Below are 18,345 nucleotides of genomic sequence, written 5' to 3'. Positions count from 1 at the left end.
CTGAGACCACATCCTGTGCAAATTACTAGTGGGAAAATATTGGAATAACTGACCCCCCCCCCCCCCAAAAAAAAACAACAAAAAAAAACAACAAAACAAAAAAACCAAAACACCAACCATCTGAGCACAGAGCAGACCACATCAAGGTCAGCATGCTGCTGGCTCTGCTGGAGAAACAGCACAACCAAATTAAGTGTTTTTCAAGCACTAGGTGGTAACACAAAAGTGGGTCAAATGAACAGAAAGGAGACCTGAAAATGAAAAGGGGAACCTAAAGCCACTAAACACGCACTACTTATTCTGTGCCATGTGGAGCAGACTGGATAAAAGGTTTACTTCTAGTTTACATTGCTTTTTGTTTTCAAGCGTGTAAGACATTCTCCTCCCTGTCAGAATGGGGGGAAAAAAATATATCAGAAATATTAAAAATCCAGATGTGTGAGGCTAGAAGCAGCACACTTTTAGCGCTGCTGATTACACAATTAATTCTTTGCCAATTTATTTTGTTGATCTACTAATCCATTAATGGTGTTGGCCACACACAACTGAACTTTATGACTGAAATTCGTTTTACTGCAAATCTAGTGACTCGTCTATTAGCATTCAAGGTACAAACTCACACACATGCAGGCACATTTTAACTCGATTGACACTGGGCGTATAGCGTGTTTCTAACAGCATAAGAACAAGCCATTTTAAACAAAGTCATGTGCTTTGTTTTTCTGGTATGTTTGGCACACAACAATACAATCAGAGACAAACACACATCCCTGTTAGCCATGAAAAGAACAAATAGAAACACTAAAAAAAGAAGGGAAATATAACAATATTTCCCTTCTTTTTTAGTGCATTTTTTTCCTAAAGGGAGAGCAGCTATTCTTTTATGATCAATCAACTTAGCAATGATAGATCTCTACTATTTTTAGAGGCTATGTTTAGCTGCTCTCCTGCCTGGCACGCTGTCAAAGACTGACTTCATTATACATTAAACTCTCTAGAGAGTTGGACTTCCTGTAGACATATGACGTACTGCTCAATAGCCATGTCTGGCAGGGTGGTACACATATAACCTAAGCAACAGATGCACTTTTTGTATAACAGCAGATCAATATTTCCAACAGGAAATTACTACAAATTTCCTACTAAGATGAATCTTAATGATATGAAGCATATCTCAGATAAATGAATGTGGTAAACTTATGGTCCTGTGGGGACTGTGCTCTGTGAGCAACTTGATTTTTCAATGGGGCCTGGATACTGTATGTAAAACCCAATGCATGCATCTGCTTTGCATCCTTATGTGGGTTTTCAAATGGAAGACACTTACAGGCACTTGAGACTTGAGAATTTAAGGAGGTAATGTGGGTGTATGTAATTCTGTTTACAGCCAACAGTTTTAAGTTTGTTTCTGGTGCTGTTAAGGTACACAGAAGGTAAACTTGAACTCGGATATAATGACAGAGCAAAGTCCACAAAGGGTGGGGCTGCACTGTAAAGCCAAGAATAAAAATGCAAACATTTTAAAAAAAAAAAAAAAAAAAAAAAAAAAATGCTTAAAATACCAAAATAAAGATGATGCTCCATAAAATATCCATGGGCTAATCTCAATTTAGGGCAGAGATGGAAGTGTTTCTGCATTTTTATGACCTCATGTTTTGTGGCAAAACAAACTGTTAGAAGAACATGAGGATTCATATCGAGCTAAAAGGAAATATTAGGCAGCATAACAATCCCAAGACTATATACAGAAGGATGGGAAATTAGAGTAAGACCACCACTAAGTTTCCTCATGGGATGTTCATTCACTAAGTGCTGGCAGAAAATAATAAATGCATCTTGGTACTGTTTCTACAAGTTCCCAGAAAACTTCTAGACGGATGAACATATATGTCCAGAAGACTGTTGTATACATGTTAAGTCCAATAACTCCCACCAATTTTCATTTAGATTGAGATCTGTTGACTAGGACTTTGCCCATCAGGGTCAGCACCCGAGCAGATGGATTGGGCGGGCAACCAACTTTAGTGATATCATGCTTTAAAGACAGCCTCATGAGCTGACGATGGCCTTTTTTTAGTTTGAAAAAGACATATATAAGGGGTAGCCAACTTCCCAAGGTCTGACCTGCATGGGCCCATGTCCTCCAAAATAGAGTTCTCCTCAGCTGCTGTGATTGGTGCAGATTCTCTAAGCTACTATTAATCCAATAATTAACGTCAGCTTGGTTATTACTACAATAATTTGCAAGTATTTAATATTTTCATTACCAAATCTCATGACTTTTTTACTTTTAGTTGTAAAAATATATCTGGAGAATTCAGCTGTGGAGGCACAGTGACCTTTTTGAACAGGCCTGCATGACGTTGTTGACAATATTGAATTCTGGTGATGATTTATGATTGTCCTAACACAGTGAAGGAATGACTATGATTTTCTGGAAAAAACAAACAAACAAAACAAAACAAAAAACTACAGGTCCAACAGACTTGCATAAAGTCAAATCTTTCAGGTTTCACAACAGGAACTCAGCTTATGTTTCTTATATAATCTGTTTATGAAATAACTACCACTGATTATAACAGGTATGTTATACAAACAGATATCTACTGATAGTCATGAGCTAAAGAGACAGAAAAATATGATAGCATCAGCAGGTTGTTTTTTAGATTTCACAAGTCATCAAAGGACAAAAAGAAGGTGGAGCGCAAAGTATGTACTTAAGATTAACAAAAATGACTCAACAAAAGACTGTCAAGTGAAATGAATCAGCCTAAACGGCAGCTTCTCGCATCTTTTCTTTTAGATGACAAGGCTTCAAATTCTCTGAAGAGCCACACTCTAAACTCAGAATAACCGGAGTCAACACAACACTGGGGGAGCAAGCAAGACAAAGAAACCCAAAACTCCAGCTGGACTACCTTTTTGTTAACAGCGACAATTCCTGTACTTCTACTACGAGACATACACCAAGTAGCGTTTTTATTTGGGTAACGTTATGTTGTTTCACCTTACATTTGACACAAGCTGTAATAAAAAGCAGGCTGCAGCCCAGCAAGCTGGCTGTGATGATGGTTTGTTTACAACGAGCTAGCGGGCTGGCTAGTCCGCTAACAAGAGCTGACACATTCGAAAGAAGCCAGATAACTACTTAACGGAGCTTTTGTTTGTTTTGACAACCTCCCCAAATCCACCTATCTGCCTTCAAATACCCCAAGTATGCTTTCACGAGAATAACAATGACTCGGAAAGAGAAAGAAAAGCCGTGCTTTCTAGCTGGCTAGCAGATTATGCTTATTCTCTGTTGTTTTGACAGCACAGAATTAGCTGGATAGCAAAGCTGCTAGCTGCCAGGTTACATTCAGAGACGCGCTAACGTTACGCTAGGAAACTCCGGGGTGAAACAAAACAGCTCGAAACAAGACAGAACAACAGCAATAAGATTTAATAGTGACAAATGAGAGTTGTAGTATTCACCTGCTCCGGTTGCCTGGGTCTGCCGGTGCTCTGGCTGGTGTCTATAATACAGGTGACAGGGACCTGTGATCGTACTCTGCCCCGATCCTCTCTCAGTGCCTCCTGACCGTCGATGGACCAGACTGGACTCCGCGACGAGGGAGGCAGGCATTCAATGTGTGACGCCGCTCGCATGAGCTCGCATGAACCAATCGTATCGCACTAGAAAAAAAATCACCAATCAGGCGCTAGCAGGAACAGTAAGGTACATTCCATAAACGAAGAAGCGTTTTTGTAGTTTTTATTCACAGGCCGAGTTTATAAGCGTAAAATATCAACAGTTATAGCTGTATTCTTCATTTTAAACAAATATAGTTGATTTTATAATGATCTATAGCGATCCAGGTATCTGTGCATTTAAATTCAGAGATCTTCATTGACCTTAACCAACAGTTTATCCATGCCAGAACTTGTTTGGCAAGCAGCTACCATGTGGAAATTGAGCAATGACCTGCTAAACCACATTTGATAAACAGTCCAGTATTCATCTATTTAGTCTGCAACTCACCATTATTTAAAATGCCGATTAAACTAGCAAGTATTTTTTGATATATCCTTCATTTATTTTATGAAGTGGCAGTTTCTGTTCGATCTAAAACCAAGTGATGTTTAGTTTTCTTTAAACTATACATGAGTTTCTTTGGTTTATTTTGCAGAATATAGGACTTAAACAGTGCATTAGTGATCACAGTTGCTGACTGTAGGCAAATTATTATGCCATTTATCAAGAAACTGTTCAGATACTGGTTGTCTACTTTTACTTTGTATCATATAACATCTTCTTTTGGCTACTGTCTTTAGGGGTCCCCACAGCAGATCATGTGCTTCCATCTCATCCTATCCCTAGCATCCTCATCTGTCACACCAACCCTCTGCATTTCAGGCATCAATGAATTTCTGTTTTTCCTTTTTTCTTCGTGCCTGGCAGCTTCATATTCAACATCCTTTGTCCAGCGTGTCCACTATCCCTCCTCTGTACATGTCCAAATTTCTACAGTGCCAAATCACAACACAACAACAGTCACCTCAGGGCACTTTATACTATAAGGTAAAGAATCAAATGACCCACTATGAGTAAGCACTTTGTGAAGCTGGGAAGGAAGAACTCCCTTTTAACAGGAAGAAGCACCCGGCAGGACCAGGCTCAGGGAGGGCCGGCCATCTGCCGTGACTGAATGTGTTCAGCAACTTTTCTGAACAGAAACTGTCTTGTTTTAAGAAATATCATTTGGAAAGAAATGCTCTGAAAATGTTTAAAAAATCTTGCATCCAATGCTCTTCTGATGCAGACAATGTGGTCTGTGGTAGGCAATGTATGACGTTACCGCAGAACTTTGACCTGGTTATATCTGTGTGCTTCTTACGTAATGTGAATCTCTTATCAGTAAAGTTTTATTTTCTTTGAATTAACTGTAGTCCATATAGATTATGATGAGCCATATGAAACCAAATAATTTTTAGAAGAGATTTGGATTAATTTACAAAACAAAGAAGCTGTTTTTTTTTTTCTCACATAACTTGCATTGACTTAAACTGTTTTTACAAAGGTTTCATAGGTTTTGTGATGATCCCAAATGTTTTTAAGTTAATCAGTTTATCTCGGTGGCGATCATAATCTTCATGTTCTCTTACAGAGTTTTCTTACAAAGATTTATCTTGTTTACTTTACAGTGTAACTGATGTTTCTCCAGATGCCAAAGACTTAGCACACACGAGTTCCGAATGTGATTTTAACCTTGTGTGCTGATACTGAAACTGATAACTGTTCTCTTTTTAAAACCACACGATTAAAGTGCGCTCATTTTCTCTGCTGGGAAATACAGATAACAAGGAACCACATGATGTAATTTGTTTTCCACGTTGCACTTCAGATGTTTACATGTAAAAAATAGAGTTTGAGAAGTGAATTTCATCTGGCACGTTCCAGGTTTCAGGTGATGCGAGTGCTCATGATGCCTTTTCTCAGCAAATGAACACCTGCAAACACCACAGTCCTCTGGTGAACTCACAGTGGTGCCATCATGCACTTCTGCGGTACACTGCAATCTGTTTGCATAACCTTGATTAGTGCTTTGCACTCATTGCTAATCCAGCATTTAAAACTTTCTTTGTTGCGCTGTTCTTTTTGGGAGTTAGCAGGCATGTAAGTTATCTGTTGCTTCTCTAAGAAGTGGAGAAACACAGCAGGTTGGTTGCTTTATCATAACCGTGGACATTGTTTTACTTGGCTGCTCAAAGAAATCATAATGATTCAGTAAGAATCTTTCATGGTGCCTATAAACTCTTTTGTCCTATCGTCTGTTTGTGTGTGATTTTGTTTGCATAATCCAAAGAAATAAGCAAGTGAATGAGTGAAGATACCTCTTTCACCACCTGAATGTGTGAAGTCTTTCATGAATTTGTAAGGATTTACAGTTTTAAATCCTTTTCTTTCCAAATCTCATCTGTAAGCAGTTAAGCGGATTATTTAAACAGAAAAAATTAAGAAATACTGGGGAGAAACTGACTTGACTCCTCTCAAACTCATTATTTACATAAAATTACAGGTAATTTTAGGTGTGCGTGCTTTGCATTCTTTGCAGTCGAGTGTTGCTCAGAACAGTTTGTTATTGAATCGAACCACTACGTACATGCTATCATTACAGCTATAATAAAGAAATTAAAGCCTCAAGCGGCGTTAAAGGCCATCGCCGTCTGTGAGCCCTCGTGAACCCCCCATGGAAATTCTGACTTTGTTCTCACAGTTCTATATCTTTGTCATTTTAGAAAACTGGTTGTGTCATCAGAATTCTGATTTTAACCTCTGAATTCTTAGTTTAATTTTAGAACTCTAACTTTCATTGAATTTTTATGCTTAAAATGTTTACTGTCTCATTAGAATTCTCAATGTGTTGGTAGAATTCTTCCATTGTTCTGACAATTCTTAATTTGATCTTTCTTTAATACTTGCTTTGATATTAGAATTCTCAGTGCGCTGCTAGAATTAAGACATTGTTCTCACAATTCTGAATATGATCTTTGAATTCTGGCTTTGAGCTTAGAATTCTCAATGTGTTGGTAGAATTCTTCCTTTGTTGTGACAATTAGAAGCTTAGAATTCTCAATGTGTTGGTAGAATTCTTCCTTTGTTGTGACAATTCTTAGAAGCTTAGAATTCTCAATGTGTTGGTAGAATTCTTCCTTTATTGTGACAATTAGAAGCTTAGAATTCTCAATGTGTTGGTAGAATTCTGACTTTGTTCTCATGGTTCTATATCTTTGTCATTTTAGAAAACTGAGAATTTTAGAAAACAAATATCTTTTGATGCCCTACTTGTGTAGATTATGCTGAGCAATTTTGGTGTCTGTAGGTGTAACGCCCTAGGAGGAGATGTTTCAAATATGAGGTGTGGAAAATTGCAGACTTGCCAAAGGGCAAAGTTCAGGCCAAGATGGCTGACTTCTGTTTGTTGTGTGGGGATGCTCCAAGAGGATTTTTTGCTCGTCTTGACATGGTCTCTGTGTGACGTGAATTTTGTTGTTCTACGAGAAAGTTGATCATGGCCTCTCCCATAGGAAGCCGAAAAATGGAATTTTCTTGGGGGCGCCGTGGAGCCCCCTTTTAGAGTTTGCTCTTGGCGACATTAAAAAAATTAATTTTTTGCCAGACCTGACCTCTGTAGCGAAAATGGTGAGTTTTCGTATATGTTCGGGGGGTCAAATTTGCAATGGTGGCACAAGAAAGAAAAAGAAAAAGGATTAAAAAACGACAAACTCTTACGATTCCAATTAGGCACTTTTCCAGTCAACCACATATATACCTTTTCGGAAATGTCTCGACATGACGCACATCCCCATGAGGTCCGGGGTCACTTGTGACCACGTCCCATGCGACCGCGCCCATTTTTGCACCTGCGCCCCTTACGATTACAATAGGCTCCTCGCCGACCCTTCGGTTGGCTCGGGCCTAATAAAGATCTTTATTTTAGAAAGTGTCTGTGAGCACCGCAACACAGTGCAAGATAACCTCTGTGGGAAAACAGGCCTTAAAGCAGCAAACACAGTCCCACAGATGGCCACTTACAGGTGTGCTTGCGGGATTGACAGAAGAAAAGAACACCTGACGCTAACCGTGTAACACCCACCACAACTGTTAAGCTCACCACACCTCTAACTGTCTCCTCCACAGGCCAGGGCAAGTTTTAATTACCAACTAATTTATCTTTCAGCTAAGCAAAGTTGCCAAGCCAAACAAGAAGATTGTGAAATGCTAATTGTTTTGGTTTTTAAGTATAGGCTGGTAGGTCTAATTCACTTGAAAAGGCCCTGAATCAATAAGAATATTGTTTCTGTTCTGTTCAGTCCTCATATTGCATCGTGGCTTGACTTGATGGAGATATTCTCACAATGTCTTGTTGTAATGTTTGGTGTCACCGTACAATACTAAACATATTGGTTTCTTACATCTGCGCAGCGTGCACGAGCTATTTTTCTAGTGTCAACCTGGATTAGCATTTTGTGTGAACGACAAAACCACGGAGTGCATGTTGAGGTAAAAATGACTAAAGCCATTTATAAATTTTGGGTATTGACCCCTGAGAAAGAGCTTGAGTTGAATGGTCCATTTGTGTAGGAGTTCTTTCCTTTTATACCAGCTACAACAAGAAAACTGGTGATGCACATGTGTATTCAATCAGCTTTATAAGACAAATAAGATCTATTTTTAGCCGTTTGGATCTATGTGTACAGACTTGTGTACCAAAGACATCAATTACGATGAAAGAAGCTGTATTGATGTGGGAACTGACCTTCTAACTCAGTTCTTCCACATCTACAGTAATACCCCCGGAAGATTGGATATCCTGGTTCACTGGGACTCGGTGATCCATTCTGCTGTGGCCAACACTCGCAGAAAGCATATGGTTGAATGGGCTTATGGATAAATGTCTGAGCATCTGTGTTTGACGTGGTCTTTGAGCTCCAAAAAAGGCACAAACAGAGCAGGCGACGCAGAAACAGGCTACTGTGCATGTTTGTGTGTGTGTGTGTGTCAAAGAAAGCAGGGTTGTGTCTCTTCTTCACTTCAGCTAATCCAGATCAGAGTTTGCCTATAGATCCCTTTAACTACAACAGCTGCTGGCTAATCTACAAACACCACATGCAAGATCGTCTTGTGTAGTTTGCTCCTGGCATAATAGAGAGCTTCAATAAAATTATGAAAAACAGCTTTGTATCAACTATAAATACAGTAACTAAAAAAAAAAAATGCAGCTGAATACCAATGACATTACAACAGACTTTTATTACTATGACTCACTGTGCTTTGTGTAGGGTACAACATGTTCTGCATATTTAAAGGCATTTGTTGTATTTCACAGCTATTTGCTGTTATTTTTTTTCTTCCATAATGGTGGTTTTCAGTCTCTACCGTTTCCCCTCACTGGACACGGGACGCCCAACCAGAGCTTCCAACTTGTTCTCCAACATGTGGCGAGAACAGGTTGTAGGGGAAATGAGCTCATTGCTCAATGTCAAAACAGCTCCCAGAAAGGAGACAAAATGTGAAAAGATGTTTTGATAAATTACGTAAGTCATTCTCACAGCAATGCAGTCCAACTGCATGAAGAACAAAGGATGCCACTAAACTGGTTAGGCTACATAACCGACTAGTTGGCAGTCAGATACTAGGAGTTCCCCCTGGAGCCAGATTTTGTTAATGACGGCCTTAAATGCTATGATGGTGTTTGCAGACACTTTCTAGCCTTTAAAGATTGACATTTTATCCTGTGGGAGGAAAAAAAACACACTCCAAGGTGTCACTGTATCATAAAAGTAAAGTCTTCCTGTTAAAAGTCCCATTTAGGACCCTGTAATACATCAGCTTTCACCAGAAGGGTGGGTGGGGTCTTCTGAAACCCATTTTTGAAAGTGCAAAAGATACAAGACTGACTCCAGACATAAGATCTGCAGAAAAAAAAAAACATCCTTATGTCAGACAGTTTTGCATCCGTACTCCTCCCTCTGCATAAAGGAATTGGAAGTGTATAAAAATACACTTCTGAACTATTTTTGTGAACACATTTAATAACATTCTCATGAGAAGAGACGGCCTTATCAAAAACAGGAAACATCACTTACTGTTGCTTGTTTGTTTTAGTGATTTCAACCTAGCAGCATCACAACAGCAGATGGCTGTCAGGTACAAAGGATTAGACCGACCATCGGGCTACACTTTCACTCTTCTAATCTCCATTAAAACCACACATATGCCCATGTGCCACAACATTAAAACCACCTGCCCTAATTCTGTGGAGGTCCCCCTCCTGTCATCGAAACAGCAGTGACCTGCGGTGGCATGGATCCTGAACCTCTGGGGTGTCCCCCGCGTGTCTGGTCCTGGGATGCTGGGTCCTGTGGGTCCCTTGAAAATCTGGTTTATTTCATTACATCCCAGTTATTGTTGATTTGATTAGGATCTGCATGGTTTGTCATCTTCCTCGAGCCATTCATAAGCATTTTGTAGTTGTGCTGAAGGCGGCCACTTTGCCATGGAGATTGTTTGAATGTCGCGGCTGTCATGGCAATGTAAATTCATATATAGACAACCAACACGTGCACACTAAAATTAGCACACTACCTAACCAGCAACTGCAGATTGTCTACAAAGAGGATTACACAGGGACGCCACTGTAGGTCAGTCACGGTGCTCTGGTCAGTGGTCTAATCCAATTACTCATGAGCAGCTAAAAGTAATGGGATTGTTACTAAGGTCACCGTACAGACCTGCTTAGCCGTGACTGTGCACTTGACATTCAGCTGTTGAGCAAAAGCTGCTGGGATGTTTTATAGTTACAGATACAAGATGATGTCAACCTGCAGGCACCATAAAGTGTGGAGGAATCCAGCCTTAATCATTTAGATGTAAAAGAGTTTAGGACCGGACATTTGATGGGATCAAAGGTCTCAGGGAGGTGTGAGAAAATAAAGAAAACAGAAGGATTGATGAATGTTTATGAGCATACATAATACTTTACTTTTTTTATGTTGCAAAAACAATACATTCACATAAAGACAATGGACATGAGAACATTCATGCCTTCAGGCTGATATGGTCGAGATTAAGCGACACAGATTTACACGTGATGTTATTGTGAGTTATTTAAGATTACTTTAAATGTAAATGTGCAGATTAAGTCCAGATTACACGTCTCGTTGTCTGCACCTGAAAAACTGAAGGTGCACACATCAAAGTCACTGTTTGAAAACAGGAAACTGACAGTTTTGGATGTTTTTAGCAATTTCACCTTAAAAAGATCCTAAAATTGATCATGTTCCTATATTTGATCATTTTTACATGCTCATAATTGTCAGAATTTCTGTTGCTTTTCAAATACTAAGCACGACCCTTTTTTTTTTTGGTTGTTTTTGTTGTCAGTGACAGTCTGTTTCTTGCTCTGCGTTATTTACTTCCTGTTCCTTTAGCAACTGCGGCATCATTTTCCAAAACAGCCACCCGATGACAAAGACGTGTCTGTGCTTTTCATGTTGGAGGAGAAGACAGTGAAAAAAATGTTGGCCTGGATCAAACTTTCCCGGAAGAACTGCAGCAGATTCAAACACAGAAAACCTCATTTTCAAAGAGTAGTTTATCAAAAGAATACACAGTAATGCTCATGTATAAAAACACAGAAAACAGAGAATCAAAAACAATAATAAAATATACTTTCTTTTCTCATCCACTATTTTTTTTTTGTTGTTGTTGTTAAAAGCAATAAACTTGCAGTCCTTTCTGTTTTCGCACGTTCTTGAATGCTCCATCCTCATCTGCTTACTCTGTCCTCTTCCTGTCAACTGCATCTAACATCTGTATCACAACTTAACGCTCAGCCAATAGAAAAGGGCAAAAATCACGCTACAACGGGACTGCCAAGTCGACACATGGAGCTGTTTGCTGCTCTTATCAAGTTGCGTAACAACACGAGATGAAGAGGTCCACTCGCAGCGAACGTGCGTCTTAGTGTGGCTTCATTAAGGCAGATTCAGCACATTAATCTCACTAATCGAGGTTTCGCTCACTTCGCTGTCAGATGAAGGGCACGGAGCCGGACTGCCCGTGTGAGCTGCTTGCTTAAACAGCCGTGGTGTTGAGATGGCTGCAACCGCCAAGCCTCATTAACCCGCACAGGCACACTTGTCAGGTCACGGGTGCAGGATTTCTGCTCTGGTGATACAAGGAACAGCAGCAGCTACACTGCTGCTACGTGTATAAAACAGGTGGTGCATTTAGTCTTTGGAAGAGTTTGATTTGTTTCCTGAACTTTATTGTGTTGTAGAAGAGAAACTGACACATATTGTGTACATTTACGTGTTCCCACTTTTACGTTTTGATTATTTTAATTTTTAACATTTATACTGATAAATCTCCCTCTTATTTACACCACCGGTAAGTAATCCGCTGCCTATTTTCTCTTTTTTACCTCTGTTGATCTGAAATTTTCTGCATTTCTGGTGTGCACGTTAACACATCTCATGAATACCAGAATCTCTCGTGCAAAGTTAAAAGGTCAGACAACATATGCGGTGACACAATCGAACCCTTAAAACTCAAAAAAATTACTTTTTTGGGTTCCCCAAAACATCAGACTTTTCCGGCTGGGGGGGTCCAAACCATGTCCTGGGTTTGTTTGAGTCTCTTTAAATAACAATCAAGAGTTGCGTACTTATTTATTATTTAATAATATATTTATTGTTCATCTCACACCAGTTATATCTCCTCTCACGGATCCAGTTGTTCCCACAGCTCCAATCATCCTCGACATCATTCACTGTCCATCAGCTTTGTTTGTTTCCTTTAGGATTGTGATCAGACATCAAACACGAGAGCAGAAAATGATGACTGAGGGTGGGAAAATAAAAATCCAAGGTGTCTTTTGCCCTATCTATCCATGCACTGATGCGCTATTTATGTCCAAAAAAAAAAAAAAAAAGCCACACAGGTGCAATGCAGCTTTTTTTTTTTTCTTGATGTGAAAAGGTGGGAGATGAGGAAATTTGTCAGAAATGTGATTTTTGTGCGTCTGATCCTGAACAAAACTCTGAAACATCACCGTCCCGCCACCTCCAGCACCCTCTGTCGTCGTCACCATCGCCTCCTCCAAATCCTGAAGCGCGCTATTTACACACAAACTGGTCCACAAGCGTCGTGCAGCGTTTGCACTTGACGTAGCAGCACCAGTGGAACTTGCAGTGGCAGCGCTCGTGCTTGTAGGTCTTAAACTGGTCGTAACCTCTGCCGCAGCACATCAGCTCGCAGCCGTCCATGCCCTCTGAGGTTTTGTTGCAGAGCCGACCCTGCGTGCCCAGCGATCCCGTTGTCTCATTGCGGAGGCAGTAGTCTGGGCTGGGGTCGATGTAGACCATGTCCTGAGCGGTGGGGGGGTTGAAGCGCTTGTCTAGAAGCTCCAGCTTTCCCTGGTGGGACAAAGACAGAATTAGTAGAAGCAGAAAATATTTGCTGAGGGTGCTTCTGCTTAACATGGAGGGAGGGGAGGGAGATGAATGGATTCATCACCTTGCGCCCGACCCTCATTGCTGCCGCGCTGTCGTATTTCTCTTTCAGGAACTCTCCAACACGTCTGAAGTCAGCCAGCTGGAGCCAACAGGTCTTCAAACTGCAGGAACCTGAGACTCCATGACACTTACAGGCCACATTAGCCAGGTTATAGACTGCCTGTTGGAGTGAGAGGAAAAGACAGAGATATTAAACATTCAAAATTCATACAGGGACAAAAAAAAAAGGAAAAGAAAAGAAATAAACAAAAAACTGCACTGTAGTTTTTTCCAGAGTAAATTTCAAATATGTACAACCTCCTCCTAATACCTGTCACAGTCATGCTTCATTCTCACTAGCTGGATCTCACCTCCAGGCCAGCAGCTTGAACTCCTGTAGTGCAGATTTATTTGATTTGCTGCTAACCTGCTGCCATCTTGTGGTAAACATTTGTAACTGCTCAGCCCCATCAATTATACCCAGCATTTTGCACAGTGAGAGGCGTAAACATACAAAGCATATAGCGGAGCTGCTGCACTGCTGGAGCTTGGCTTTGTGAGAGGGGGGGGAAATCTGGCTCAGTGTTTATTTAAGGCTGTACAATGCACAGTGAAATAGATAAACAGGAGGGTAAATGGAAAGCAAAGAAAAAAGCTATTTTTTCTATATGTGCTGTTCTTCAATGCTGCTGTCAACACGACTCCGCCAAAGTAAAACAAACAGCTAACTGAGAATAAAAGGGCTGCTAACTGCAGGAAATGTGCTTCCATTGTAAGTGGTGTTTCCCACACAGTTCCCATAGAGAAAAAGGTCCACTGAAGACAACTAAAATCTGAGAAATTATAGATTTAAACACCTCAACACACACGCCTTTACTTGAGCTCCAAATGGATCTTGATTATATTGTTTTGCATATGCTAAAAATGGCCATTCCTTTCTGCTCCTGCATGCCTTTATTTTAAAGCTAAGACAGCTTATACTTCACAGTGTTTGGCCTTGTTAGAAAAACAGGAACAGGAAATCTAAGATTTATTGTCCTCACAGCAGTGAGCTTTAGGGGGAGCCCTTTACCCCTGCAGCTTTACCAGGTCAATTAAACAGCAATATAAACAAGCCAAACAACCCCCACCCACACCTCAAGCATACACACACAAGCACAAATTGTACTGTGACTACTCCTGCATTGTTCTTGGGTTTTGTGCATGCACCCACAACCACTGAAACATATTCCTGCACATCTTCACGCAATTCTTGCTGAATCAGTTTCTTCCGACTCCTGATTTCCCCGGACTCGCCCTCACACAAATGAAACCCATCACTCTGTCTCCTCACGTTGCCTGATCTCAATTACCTTCTCACCTCTGTTAACCCCGGTGTCCCAAACAGCCTGCGACCCCCACCTTCCACCCCTGCTCCCGCTCCTCTACTTTACTACCCAGCAGGCATAGCACTCGGCACCATCCAATCCCATGATCCGACCCCAGTGACCCCCCCCACAGACAGGGAACAGGGGACAGTGTCATTTAGTGGAAAGATAAAAGAATTTATTGTGATTCTGTCTTTGATATGGTCTGAAGTTTAACTTAATTGAAATAACAGAGGAAATTAAAAGGACAGTTTTTTTTAGAAAAATGTGACATAGCCCTTCAGAAATTTGTTATAACTTCAGAACAACAACAACTATACGATTTAAGTTTAAGTTGGGACTCTGAGAATTAAGAAAAAGTTTCAAATGTGAGATTAGAGGAGGAAATTCTCGTGTTTTATGACTCCTTGCTGTTTTACGAGCCTTTGTTTTCACTAAGACCCCCGACTGTGGGGTTTATGACATGTTTACAGCGACAGTAACGTTTCACATAACAAGGATGGGAGGCCATTACTGCTGTTTTTCTGTGCTAATTTTCCCGATTAACATTTCTCCACTACTAATGCTTAATTTTGTGTCTTTGTATCATTTCTTTCATTACTTTGAGCATCCTTCTTTGTATGAATAGTGCTTTTCATTACATACTACTAGTTGCCAATAACTTCACATTGCTCAAATCAGACCAAGCATGTGTGTGTCCAGCATCACACTGAGCTATTTGGTAGGTCATGCCTGCTAGGCACAGTGACACTGGACCTGATGAACACACACACACACACACACACACACACACACACACACACACACGCTCAGTCATCCGTGATGGAGACACAGTCTCTGTGTCAGGCACAATAGGTTTTTACTCAGACAGGGTTAGGGGTTCAGGAGTTGTGTGTGTGTGTGTGTGTGTGTGTGTGTGTGTGTGTGTGTGTGTGTGTGTTTGTTTGTGTGTGTGTGTGTGTGTGTGTGTGTGTGTGTGTGTGTGTGTGTGCGTGTGCGTGTGCACGCACAGAGTGAGAAACAGAAACGGAGAACAACAAATGAGGAATGAAAAAGCCTCGTCTTCGTTTTGCTCTATGAAGGATACTGTCACTACATTTGGCAACATTGTTGCCTTTATTTGAATCAAACTGTGTGGAAGACAACTGAATTTTGCTCGCTTCTTCAGATGCTTGTGATGCTCTGTAACGGGCAGATTCTGATTCAAAGATTGTGAACTTAGAGTCACATGTGTCTGCCAAGCTGCGAAGAACTAGTAAATATGTTTCTACACTGCGTGAAATTGGCCCATGGATATTCTCTATCCATGTGCACCAGCAATTAATTGAGGAGTCTGGATTACCAAACTTATGTTGAGTTAAACATTAAAGCTGAAAATGGAGTTTTTAGGAAACACTTGCAACATGTTGCCCTGTCTTTGGAAAGATAAGGCACAGTAATCATAGCTATCCAACATGTACAATGACATTTCACCTCTAAAAAGGTAAAGATAAGCACCTAAAGTGTCACATGAAATATATATTTTTTTATTTTGACTTCTTTTTCCCCCCCTAAACCAAATCAGGTCAGTGCTGAAACACAGTGGGCTGACATACTGGTTGAAAATGATCTTGGAGCAGAGGCGTCTCAAAAACAGCCTGGGAATGTACGCCTGGCTGTTTTTGGGGTCTGTGTAACAAGCACTGCCTCATTTGATTTATGTGAAGAAGAGACAGTGGATGTTTGTGGCTCTGTGTGTGTGTGTGTGTACTTGTGTGCGTGAGCAAGGGTGCGCAAGTCTTTGAGAGTCGCGGAAGTGTGACGGAGGTCCATCCCTCACCCTGCGTCTCTGTCTCCAGACACTTGTGCACACGGACAACCACGTTGTCCGCCACTCACACAAATCAAATGAGGCTGCACACACACACACACACACACACACACACACACACACACACACACACACACACACACACACACACACACACACCCCTGTCACCTCCACAAAAGCCCTGCGGTTTGCCTTGTTCAACCAAGCAAGACAAATCCTGCTTAGGACAAACCAGCGTGTCCACGAAAGAAAGACAGAAAGCGGGGAGGGGGAGGATAGAGAGAAGGAGAGAAACTGTCTTCCTGTCTCTGGCTCTCCTCCTTTTCATCTCTCCCTTCGCCTCTCTTCCGTTTCGATGGACAGACAACAATGAAAGCAAAGGATCAAACGGGAGGCAGGAGGAAAAGTCATTCAAAAAGCGTGCGTATGCTGCTGAACTGTGCGTGTGAAAGGTTGCTGCAGCAGTAGATCTTTCTCTCATATACTCTCCTAGAAGCCCCAAAGGGACCCTCACCAGAAACACAACCTCTCCAGACCTTCACCTTTGACCTCTGACGCAGACACATGCACAAAACTAGGCTCACTGTCTCATACACAAATCACACGAAGCTGAGGTGCACATACACACAAACACGCAATGTCTCAGTCTTGTAAACAGCTTAAACGAAGCTTCTCTAAGTGAAGATAAACGTGTTCTCCTGTTCCAGGGCACACCAGAATGGGCAAATGGAGGTTTTATGAGAAAGGTGTGTGTGTGTGCATGTGTGTGAGTGAGTGGGTGAAAGGCAAGAGGATTCTTTCAGGGCTTCTTTTTTAAATCCTCTCCCTACCTGAGAACGTTCCAGACAACGTGAGCTCCTACACCATTTGTTGACTCATCATCATTATCATTGTTGAGTAACAAGTGTAAAGAAATCTTAATAACAAATCATACCCCACCAGAGTCTACCTGTGAGTCTGTTTCTATTGTCTTTAATTTCTTGTAAAATTTCTTTTAAAACTCTCAGTGTTGGATTTTTGTGTGTCTGTGCCTGTGTGTTACACCGGTGGAATGCGCTTTGACCTGTCAACCTAGCCAGACTCCAAGGGCGTTACCAGTATACCATTTGGACCCTCCCAATAAATAACCCCCTGCACACACACAGACATGTAAATACTGCCCAGTCATGCAATCAGAGGCCCACTCGGCTTACACACATTCCTGACAGGAATACAGATGAAGAAGACAACAATCACCTCGAAAAGCTTAACACATTGATTGCTTTGTGGGGAAAATAAAAGTTTGTTCAAGATAAAAAATTAAAAAAATATGCCTTGGTGTCCCATACCTGTCTCCCTGCTTCATTATTATGCAGGTTCATCAGCATCCGGGCATGCTCAGTCGACCCTCGGGGGTAATTCTTCTCTCTCTCCCTGGCGTCGACAAACTCCCGAGCAAACCTGTAGCCATAATGCACGTTATCGCCGCAACCGCCCCACAGCCAGTCACGCGGCAGGTCCCGGGGTCGAGCGGTGCGGCTGCAGCCACAGGTGGAGAGCTCTCCCTCGCGGCATGCCCGGCTGATGGCGTTGACCACGCCGGCTGCACTGATAGCGTAGGTAAAGGCTGTTTCCCTGGAGCCTGATGGAGAAAGGAAAACAGAGCTATGTATTTAAATTCTCACACACAGTAAGTTGCAGTTTCACTGTCGTGTCACTAACAGGAAACACAGGTAGCTGCACAGCTTAACCCCTCCTCACACACAACTAACAGCCCCACACCCCGCTTGAACTAACAATAGACAATAGATGTGATTTGAGGCACTAGCCTTATACCTGGTTAACTCAAGAACTTTAAATACCAGCTTGTGCACATGCAGCATTTAATGACGCAAATGTATTGGTTCCTCCAGCATAACAGTTTTCCCCATGTGCCTGACCTCTGGGTATACCTGTCCCAGTCCTGGCTACTCAACCCTAATGTTAAAGGGTTACTTCACCCAGATTACAAAGCATATTACCTCATTCACACCTCGTGGCATGCAGCACTCAGATGTTTCTGAAGTCATTTTCTGTTTAATGTAATACTTTCTGCTCCCATCCAAACACAACTGAGCGGAATAGAACTGAATTTGTGGTGCGCAAAGC

At 41.4% G+C, this 18,345-nt stretch overlaps 2 protein-coding genes across 3 annotated transcripts in view; both read right to left on the bottom strand.

The window, feature by feature from the left end:
- Positions 1-10,017, bottom strand: part of adipor2 (adiponectin receptor 2) — a 35,207-nt gene extending 25,190 nt beyond the window's left edge. Inside the window, exons 1-2 of the mRNA XM_030720115.1 lie at positions 9,838-10,017; positions 3,475-3,675 (exon numbers count right to left, since the gene is read on the bottom strand). The gene's annotated coding sequence lies outside the window, so the exon portion shown is untranslated. The remainder of the gene's footprint in view (positions 1-3,474; positions 3,676-9,837) is intronic.
- Positions 10,018-12,468: 2,451 nt separating this feature from the next.
- The window catches only part of wnt5b (wingless-type MMTV integration site family, member 5b), an 89,659-nt gene continuing 83,782 nt past the window's right edge, over positions 12,469-18,345 (bottom strand). For both annotated transcript variants that reach the window (XM_030719821.1, XM_030719822.1), the window contains 3 exons: positions 17,547-17,839; positions 13,064-13,222; positions 12,469-12,963 (listed from right to left, as the gene is read on the bottom strand). In XM_030719821.1, coding sequence (XP_030575681.1) covers positions 12,664-12,963; positions 13,064-13,222; positions 17,547-17,839 — 752 coding nt within the window. In that variant the 3' untranslated portion in view covers positions 12,469-12,663. The remainder of the gene's footprint in view (positions 12,964-13,063; positions 13,223-17,546; positions 17,840-18,345) is intronic.

This window comes from Archocentrus centrarchus, chromosome 23 (assembly GCF_007364275.1).
Source record: "Archocentrus centrarchus isolate MPI-CPG fArcCen1 chromosome 23, fArcCen1, whole genome shotgun sequence".
In the NCBI taxonomy this organism is placed as follows: Eukaryota; Metazoa; Chordata; class Actinopteri; order Cichliformes; family Cichlidae; genus Archocentrus; species Archocentrus centrarchus.
Note: the sequence above shows the minus strand (reverse complement) of the source record. Positions and strands in the feature narration are given on the sequence as shown.